This window comes from Amblyomma americanum, unplaced genomic scaffold (assembly GCF_052857255.1).
Source record: "Amblyomma americanum isolate KBUSLIRL-KWMA unplaced genomic scaffold, ASM5285725v1 scaffold_392, whole genome shotgun sequence".
Taxonomy (NCBI): Eukaryota; Metazoa; Arthropoda; class Arachnida; order Ixodida; family Ixodidae; genus Amblyomma; species Amblyomma americanum.
In genome coordinates this window covers 228-10,000 of record NW_027526863.1, presented here as the reverse complement: position 1 = coordinate 10,000, position 9,773 = coordinate 228, and the positions used below count along the sequence as shown (strand labels likewise).

The window sequence follows — 9,773 nt, the reverse complement described above, 5'->3', positions numbered from 1 at the left end:
CCATAGCACAAAATGTGCAACAAAATTTGGGCGAGCTTTTGATCAGCAGCAAACACAACTTGTATACCATGTCTGTCAGCTATTTTCTTTTTCATGAGCAACCTTATGTGCATATGGTATTTCGAGTTTAGCTGCATCATTTTTTCCTCTTTGCATTGCTTCCACAATATGCACCATTTCTTTTTTTAGAAAACTGCCTCAGCATGAAGTGATAACCGCACAGGGGAACCCAGCTAACAACAACCGTTTCAACTAGCTTGTTAAAACTTAAATACGTGATTACGTGACCTCAAAAGAGCAGATTCGAGACAAGCTGTCAATAGCTTGCTTGACTATATTAGAGTGTGCCGAAGCACAAGAAAGCAGCTCCTGTGCTTGTAGTGAATATTCCCAGACCTGTAGAAACAAAATTCTCTTAAAATAATATTATGGCCCAAAACTACAACAAAATGACCGCTTACCCCCTCCAACCGAGGAAGCTTTTGTGCTGGCCAAGCAAAAGGACCCATATCCCAGAGGCCAGGCACCCCTGGGCTGGCGCCCAAGGACGTCAATTTCTGGTGATGTGTACACACCTCCCCGCTCGATAGGGGTAGAATCCTCTCTCGTGTGAATCCCGCTTAAAGTGCGCAGTTGATGAGGTGAGCGAGAGAGAGCTAAGGCCTGGTTCAGCCATATCTAAGAATTGTTTGCATGGCTCCATAAAAAAAAGGGCGGGGGCATTTATTATGCGAGCTGATCCCCCTAGTCCCCGTTCTCTTCGGGACTTTATTCTGCTGCAGATTGACACTTGCTCCTCAGTTCTCCAGCCTTCACTAAACAAAGACCCGTATTTCCCTTTCCTGCTCAGCATAGCCACAGAAGGCAGTCCCTGCAGACCAAATTAGTGATGCTCGCCTAGTGTGGCCTTCACAATGTGTGGAAGCTCATGCAATAAGGGCAGGTAGGAAGCACTATGAGTGTGCCAGAAACTGCTTACACCTCTCACTGCTAGGCTGCGTATTGAAATGCAGTGGTCGACACAACAAACTTCAGCACAGGTTTTCTATGAGCAGTAAGCATTTAAATGACTGGTAGCATGAAATGCCGAACTATCAGATTTTGCTAAAAAAAATTTATAGGGCTCGTCTCAGTGTCCCTTTAAGAGATGCACCAGTGCCCCCGGCAGGCAGGTGGCACCTCTCATTGGCCGTAGAGCTCCATTACAAATGCATCATACAAATATTGTCACTGTGCTTCATTTTCCGTGGGGACTTTAACGAGAGAAGCTACTAAAAGAAATCTTTTTAACTAATCTACCTAGAACAATGAAACTGCACTTATACTGTTTTTTCTACCTTTTTCAGAACAATAATTATTTTCCTTGTAGAAGGATTACTTTTAGCTCAGTGTTGCTAACAAGATTAAAACAAAGAACCTTTTGTGCACGATTTCACATTGAAAATTTTCACTGGGTACGAAGAGCAACAGCTAATTTTGCGGCTTAATAATTGTAGAATGCCGGAAACTAGCTCAAATTTGGTCATGAAAGTTTTTCTAGTATGGGAAAAATAAATTGTGATGTTACCCTTTAGTTTTTCAGAATCATTACTTAGATTAGTGTAGTTTGAAGCCTCTCTAAACTTGTAGCAGAGATATTGAAATTCTGAATAGATATTTGCAAGTTACACATACACATTCTACAGAACACATCTGCGACGTTTCACCGTGATATGGAATGGAGACTTACAAAAGATCCTGGGTGCAAATTTTCGAAGTTCGCCCAGAATTTTTGGTACTTGCACTTTTCGTATCGCACTGAAACTTGGCAAATGTGTCCTTTGCATTGTGTAGCTTCAGATGTCGCCTAAGAATTGCAGTATCTCTAATGCAAGTGTATAGAAACGATACAACAGTAATGAGTCCCAAAAACATAACAATAACATCACAATTTTTTTTTCACACCAGGAACTTCCATCACTACATCAGGGCTATTTCCCTGCATTCTATAGTTAGTAAGCTATAAAATAAGCTACTGCTGGTAGTTCCCAGTGAACATTTTCTATGAGAAAGCATGCGCACAAAAGGGCCTTTTTAGAGCAAAAGCTCTACAAAAGGGCCTTTTTAGAGCAAAAGCTCTACTACTCCAGGTACAACTCAGAAATTCCCCTGGCTCCAACTTTCCTAGTAGTGTTTTATAGGCCCTCTGAGCTTTTATAACACTACCCGCAGAGTGGCACAGTGGCTGAGACTTAAGGCACGCAACCGGTAGATGGCTTTGCCGAGCACTACCACCAGTAAGGAGAGAGCCCAAGTTGGCTGGTTACGGAGAGATTCAACAGGGAATAGTTGCCGTGGCAAAGAACCTTTGGCCTTTGGTGGCGTCACCACCATGTGTGACGTCATGGTGATCATGTGATTAGAAGCTGCAACAAAATGGTTGTGTCTGCCGCCTTCATCTACAATGGATGAGCGAGTTGGACCACCCACGAATGCTTTTTCTAGTTATAACCAGGTTCAAGTAAGATTAAACCTACACAAATTGTTTTTTGAGGCCTGTTAGCAGCACTGAGCAAAAGTGCGCACTACAAGAGAACTAATTAGTGTCCTGAAAAGAGCAGAAAAGCAGTATAAGCACACAAAATTTCACTGCTCTGGATGGACTATTTAAAATTGTTTTTTTTTCCTGTGGCATTTCCGCTTAAATGTGGAATGATCTTTGGACTTTCATTGTGTGGATTTTCTCTGCAATGCAGGTACTATTCAGTGCATCGAAAGTATAAGTACGGTCCCTCACGAATATCCTGACTGTTTTGCTTAGTTCGATATTTCCCTTCAGTGTCCACCATGTAACAGCGGTCACCAGCAAACACCAGTAGTACCAACTTGAAGCACATACAAGAACCGTGCAATAAATAAACGACTAAACAGCAGAAGTCGAGCAACAAAAACAAAAAGACCAGAATGTGGAATCAGGGCATGCTACACTGAACCAACCCTAGGTGTATTCTGAAATTCAAACAGTGCGAGCCATTCAATCAGGTCTCCACTGAGGCAAAGAGAAATAAATTTGAGCTGAATTTTCTGCACATATAGACCACTTCCGCCTAATTGCTTTAGCGGGTTTAACGTCCCGAGACGATTCAGGCCATATGGGACGCCGTAGTGAAAGGCTCCAGACAGTGTAGACCATCTGAGGTCCTTAAACATGCACTGACGTCACACAGCATATCCACACTTTTGTATTTCGCCTCCACTAAGATGGAATGCAAAGTGCAGGCACCGCAACTGAAATCAAAAAAGGAAAGGATTAAAAGAAAGAAAGACAAAAGAGAAAAAGAAAAAGAAAATTTCTTTTTCCTTGCTTCGCTAACTGATGGTCTAGTTACTGAACTTACGATTGAGCTCATGGCCAATGCTGGAAATTTCTGTATTGCCACTTCCACTGATGGATCCTCGGATCCAATCCACTTCCTTCGGGTAGGAAATGTACGGCGCATACAGTCTATTATGTAAGCCATGTCTGTCCGAGCTTTTTGTACCGCGGACTTCATTCCTTCGATGTGGCCAGCAATACTCTCCTCATCCTCCCCGTCTGGTGCAGTTGCCTGCAAGCAAAAGGAGCCTACTTCACACTGCACACCAGGCTGTCTTCAGCACAAGGACTATATGAAATCCAAATGCATGCCACAGACGGCCTCAAAACACGCTGCAGGGCATTTCCGCCAACCGTGGCCACTTTCCCATCTTTCGTTGGTTTTTTTGACGGTGGACAATCTGCCCCATCATTCTGCTGGATACGGATTTTTCTCCGCTCATATTTTGCCTTGAAACGGAGAGCTTCTCGCCAAGAGTCCTGTGTTTAAAACATCCCACACAATGCAAGCATTACTACTTGCACTGACAAAAGCAATCACAGTACAATTAAATACATGCTAACAGTGATGGTGTTGATCACAAGCTACCAGTAAACACCCATGGACATAAAAATACCTCATGAGAAGCTATAGATATTGCTCCATATTTTATTGCAGCACATTTTTGATAGCATAAAAACACTAAAGGACCCACACTGATCTCTCGCCGACATTACTTTTTTATGGTAGCGCGCACATTACCAAATTTGCAGCATAGAGTTCCTTTCCAGTAATTCAAGCTTTGTTTTCCAATTATATTTTCACTGTGAGGCGAACTTTTTTGTTGTTTTAATGTCCTGAAACGACACATCAGCTACGATGGGCACCACAGTGGAGTTTCTGGATTAATTTTGATCACTTGGAGTTCTCTAATAACTAGGCCAACCAATGACCCTTCAATTCAAATGCCAACCAGACAAGCTGGGCCAGGATTATCAAGCTCTCTCGTACAACCCTTTAATACACCGTCCTATTCGACAGTCTTCATGACTACCTCCAGAAGACGGCTGTAGCACCGAAAAAGACAACACATAGCAAGCAAGACGGGACAGGCACAACTTCCAACTATTTATTCACCGCGAATGCGAATGAATATAAGGACAAATCAAGATGGGTAGCAAGAACCACACATGCGCGCGAGGGTTTTACAAAAAACCGGATAAAAGATAGGTTAGGCACATACATATCTCACGTCCGTGTATCTAAAAAAGCAGTTTCATTCTTATAAATGGAGACAGATGGGGCACTAACACAATCGCTACAGTTTCTTTTAATATAGAAGGCCGCCAGCAGTTACCGGGCTGTCTGGTCCTTACTTGTTTAAAACCTTTGCTTCTTTCAGCCTTGCCACACACTTAATCTTCCTTTCTTCTCTGCAGGCTTTATAATGATGTGGCAGATGAGAACCAGTGCATTTTGTAAATCCCGATTATGTTCCACTAATTGGTCGTTATTACAGCGGCCGGTTTGTCCAATGTGCTTTCCGCATGTGAGAGGAATCTGATATACGACTCCCACGGCACATTTAACAAGCGGAGCTGCATGCTTCTTTTTACAATCAGTCTTGTTTACCTTGTTGGGATCAGTTTTAATGCACAAGCCAGCCAGTTTCTTTGGGGTAGAAAAAACCACAGGAATCTTATATTTTGTTGCCACATGCTTCAAATTGTGTGCCAAATTTGCTGTCTTTTTCGGCGCTACAACCATCTTCTGGAAACATGCACCAACTAGCCCCCCAACAAGTATTACTCATGACTGCCCCGCTACTGCAGCAAGAGGGAAAGAGGACCTCCTCACTAGCGACGTACCACAGGAAATTTCTGAACAATTTTTTATCCCATTTTTTTGTGAGATAGTATTTTATGAAAGAGAATCAGCCAGCCATGCCAGCAGCATGCACTGTGGTGTGAATGACTCTATCAGTGGCGCCCAAAACAGAGTCATTGAAAATGGTACGGTTACCACTGATAAACAGAGAAGACATTATTATTATACTCAGAACACCTAGGCCGCCCTGTTAATTTAAGAAAGTCTGCTGTCCCTACAAGATTAGTTTGAAGGGCTTCAGCTGCCTACTTACATAGCCGGTGCCAGATGCGTCAGCCAAGTTTGGGTACCTGGACACCAGAGCTTACGCAGCCTCATTGTACAGCTTGCCAGGGTACCTAGCACAGTTAAGACAAACGTATAAGGCAGTACACAGTGAGGATGTTCTTTTGTAGGCTCACATAGACATTTTAGTTTCAGATGCAGTCAGTGTCTTAGGTGCAAGACGTGGGAGGACACATAAGCTCTGCCTTTAAGTTTACGACGTGACAGCAGTTCCCCTTGCTCACATAAGCAAGGACATTGCTTGCTCTCTCACAATCAATATGTGAAAGACTAAACCACACATATTTACAGCCCTCTTTAACCAAGTCCTTTGAACATTCCTACATGACATACCAATAGCATGCCTGACTCGCAACCCAAGGGTCACGGATTCGATTCTCAACTAACCGCAATTTTCCTTTCGGGGCAACTCATCCATTTCATATGCAGAACTGAGGATTGGGCGATTTGGCGGTGATCCATCAAATAAAAACCAGCGCTTACAAACACAGACAAAGGACGAGACGAAACAAACTGAAAAGCCTTCAGTTCGTTTCGTCTCGTCCTCTGTCCGTGTTTGTAAGCGCTGGACTTTATACGATGGATCACTTTATATGTCTAGATGTCCTAATGATGTTCCAGGCACATTGCAACCTTACAATCACCAGTTTTCTAATTTCATCCACTTTTCAAGTCCGTCGCTCTATGTGTGACATAGCCACCTTTTCAACAAATTAAAATTTCTTGCTCATGTCCACTAATGCCGACACAGGATTTTCTGCGCCACGAGCTCCTTCATGCTTTCTCGTTAAAATGGCTTATGGCCACGCAAGTTTGTAGCCCAAGTTATCTCCACATTGCCCTACATGGTCAAAAATTCTTGCTAATAACTTACATGGTGTATAAGCAGAGGTCATGATAGAGCCATTGGACAACTCTGCTGCGTGCTTTGAAGTACTGTCCACTTTGGTGGGCTCTATACTGAATTGGATATCGTTTGGTACAGCTGGCAGGCTGTATGTGAGGCTGTACGTGGCAGTGACACGGGATTGCTCCGCTTGCTGGGGCTCGTCGAGAACATCCGCAATCCTAAAGTGCCAGGTTAAAATAAGAAAAGAACAAGAGAAGAGCATACTACACAGTGAGCACAGACTGTGGCCAACATTTCCATACATTTCTACTATGATTGCCATTGATTGCAGTGGAAGACATAAATTGGACACTCCTTGCTGCATGATGCTCCTCCAGCATTATTTGAAATATACAAAATAATAGTTAATACTGGTAAGAAAATGTACTCACCGAACCTGGCAATCCTCGGAGACTGATTTTTTCCCTGTCCCGAATTTCGAAGTCTTCAGGTATGTCAACAAAAACATTAAAATCTTCTTCGAACATCTGTGGAAACACGAGAATGATACTAAAGTAGCTAACCATGTAAAGTTAAACTATTCAAAATGAGTGTGTCACATTATTTTCCGGAGCATGTTGGCATGCTTGCTGCATCGCATTACGAGACCTAAATCAACGGGCTACGCACTGAATTCAGGACCTGTCAATTTAGAAGAGCAATGACCATAAAATACTGCAACACCAGCAACACTTCCCTCTACCTCGGGTACTTCGTGTGCAGTCGTCAGCACGTCTGCCTAGAGCACAGGAATGCCTGCATATCGCACTAAATAAGTGGAATTTTCACGCAGGTATTTGGTCGTAGAGATAATGCTTGCGCTGGTGCGAAGCAGCATTGACAGCGGTTGAGTGAAGATTTCACTTTGTTTGCTCCGCACTACACCGCTCCAGCGCTCTAGACAGGCCTGTACCTCGCGACTGAAATAAAGCATTAATATGTGAAAAATTCTCTATACACCTGCCTTAGTGTTAAGCGGCGCGCTGAGGTGTGCATTTTTAATATTCGCCGACCTTTGTTGTGACACGAGATCCTGACGGAAAGGGAGATTTTTAGAGCATGACGCATAGGGAAGCACATGCATGCCGAGATATTGCTTTAAACTTTACATTACACGCAAACTGTCAACGCACTATGTAATTCACTGTGGACAAAAGCGCGAGGCATAAGTAAGGTACACATATTTACACGCGTGGATGTAATAAGCACCTGCCTATAAGCACCAGTCCTCAAAAGAACCCGAGAACGGCAACTGACTTGTCACGGAACTACCACGTAGATAAGTTTACACAATTACTCACCGTGCAGATGAGGGTGGCAACGTCGATGCCGCGGAACAGCTCATGGTCTCACGCGCTCAACCAGCCCGCGCCGTGTAAGCGTCCCATCAAAGGGCAAAACAAAATTCCTTTCCCGGAACGTTACCAGGCACTTGCTCGTCATGGTGACGTACGTATATGTACTACTGCGAAATTGCGCAGCAATGAACGTTGCTGAGTGAGACGTGAAGTAGTTTCTCGAGCACGTGTACCAGTATGCGCCTTTTTCAATTTGGCTGAGCACTGTGGTGACTTGGCTTGGCTTGGCCAGCTTAGTTTGCACAACGTGACACTCCAATTGCTAAGGTTATTGCAAAATAAAATTACACCAAAAATACTTAGTTATACTACATGCGACTTAGGTGCTCTAGCACCTAGTGAATTTGATTATTATGATGAAAGGGCAAAACAACAACAAACATGCCAAGCTATAGCCAAGCCAGCCAAGCGGCTTTATCGCTAGGAGGCTGTTCGTGTCTATTCGTGTCCCTGGCCGTTGGTGGCAACTGCGCTTAAAGCGATGTGATTCCGATGTATATGCAGGAACTGCGGCTTTCTGGCAATTGGCACACCGCGTTTGCGGGGTCTCTTTGCGGTCTTTTGGCTTGCAACTACAACGATGGACGCGAAGTACTGCCCGAGGTGCCCATTCTTTTCGTTCCAGCTGACGAAAGTTGTCACGCACATTGGATTAGTTCACAGTGCAGAGCCAAACTTAAATGTTTTCTGCGGCATAGGAGGCTGCGCGAACTCGTACTCGAATTTTTCATCCTACAGATCGCATCTATATCGCCGCCACCGAGATGTGCTTGAAGAAAACGGCAGCATTTTGAAACACGGATGCACCGAGAAAGCAAACAGAAAATTCAGAACTGGACGACGACGAGCCTGTCCCACATGAAATGGACTGGGCTGACAAAGCGGACTATGGTAGCGGTCACCGCCAGAAAGAACGACCTTCGGCGAATGTTTCTTCAGCTCAGAAGACAACAGTCCAACATGACAGATTTAGCAGCTTTTTGGACCAGGCAAAATCGACCCTGTGCAACTTATTTTTCTTTTTCACTGAAGAGCACAGCTTGCCACACACAGCGGCTGAGAAGGTGTTTTTCTGAATTGCAGCTGGTGTTTGAGCTGGTGCTGAAGGCCTATGGCAGGGAGGTTGAACATGCAGCAAAAACAAACACAACAGCACTACAACAATTAACAATTGCTAAGCTGCTCATTTATGTCTGACCTCTTTAGTGACTTAAAGAACAAGTACAGGCGTGAGCAATATGTGGAAGCGAATTTTCCTCTTGTGTGTGTGTGTGTGTGTGTGTGTGTGTGTGTGTGTGTGTGTGTGTGTGTGTGTGTGTGTGTGTGTGTGTGTGTGTGTGTGTGTGTGTGTGTGTGTGTGTGTGTGTGTGTGTGTGTGTGTGTGTGTGTGTGTGTGTGTGTGTGCGCGTGTGTGTGTGTGTGTGTGTGTGTGTGTGTGTGTACACGCGCATTTCGGCGTAACGGCTATCCGTTGCTTGCATGAACTTGACTACACCAAATAGCGATCACCGAGCTGTCGCTGGACCCATGCCGCTCATGGACGCTTCGCCCTCCAAACAAGCGCGGCACGTGGGGCATGGACCACCAGCCCACCTACATGAAGAATGGCGTTTTCGCCACATTTCTTCATGCGCCTGAAATTCCCATAGCGCGCGACAGCTTCGCTTCGCGGTCCAGTGCATCCATGGATGCATGCTTGCGCGCATCGGTCGGCGGAGTAAGCGAGCAGTTTGTCCTCCCGTTAGTCCTTTTCGGGCCAGGACTAAACAAATGGTCCTCCAAATTTGCACACGGCGCGCAGCTCGCCGCAGTTGGTCCTTTCGCAGACTAACGGGCCCTTTTGAGGACTAAAGTTGACGTTACTCCCTCCTTGAGCCGGTTTTTTTCTTAGAGTGTATGTCCGTGCCTGGGAAGTATACTGCTGGCAATGCGCAGCTGCGCGTTTCTCCATAATGGGACCGGCATGGCTGTTAAGCCAGCTCGTATGAGACTTGACTTCTTTCCGCGTTAAGCCTCCGG

General features: G+C 44.7%; 1 protein-coding gene across 4 annotated transcripts; it reads right to left on the bottom strand.

Annotated features, from left to right (window-relative positions):
• Positions 1-33: 33 nt before the first annotated feature.
• On the bottom strand, positions 34-8,032 carry LOC144112526 (uncharacterized). 4 transcript variants are annotated; one of them, XR_013310295.1, is made up of 6 exons: positions 7,698-8,032; positions 6,789-6,884; positions 6,382-6,575; positions 5,476-5,560; positions 3,378-3,835; positions 34-1,864 (listed from the first exon to the last, which is right to left on the bottom strand). XR_013310295.1 is itself a non-coding variant. In XM_077645335.1 (5 exons), exons 1-5 carry the CDS (start codon positions 7,739-7,741, stop codon positions 3,679-3,681), a joined length of 576 nt encoding a protein of 191 aa, XP_077501461.1. In that variant the 5' UTR covers positions 7,742-8,032; the 3' UTR covers positions 34-3,678. The 4 variants fall into 4 exon arrangements, 3 of the variants coding, with proteins under 3 accessions (XP_077501461.1, XP_077501462.1, XP_077501463.1); XM_077645335.1 differs by having other exon boundaries at positions 34-3,835; XM_077645336.1 differs by having other exon boundaries at positions 34-3,587; positions 7,698-8,025.
• Between the last annotated feature and the right edge of the window lie 1,741 nt (positions 8,033-9,773).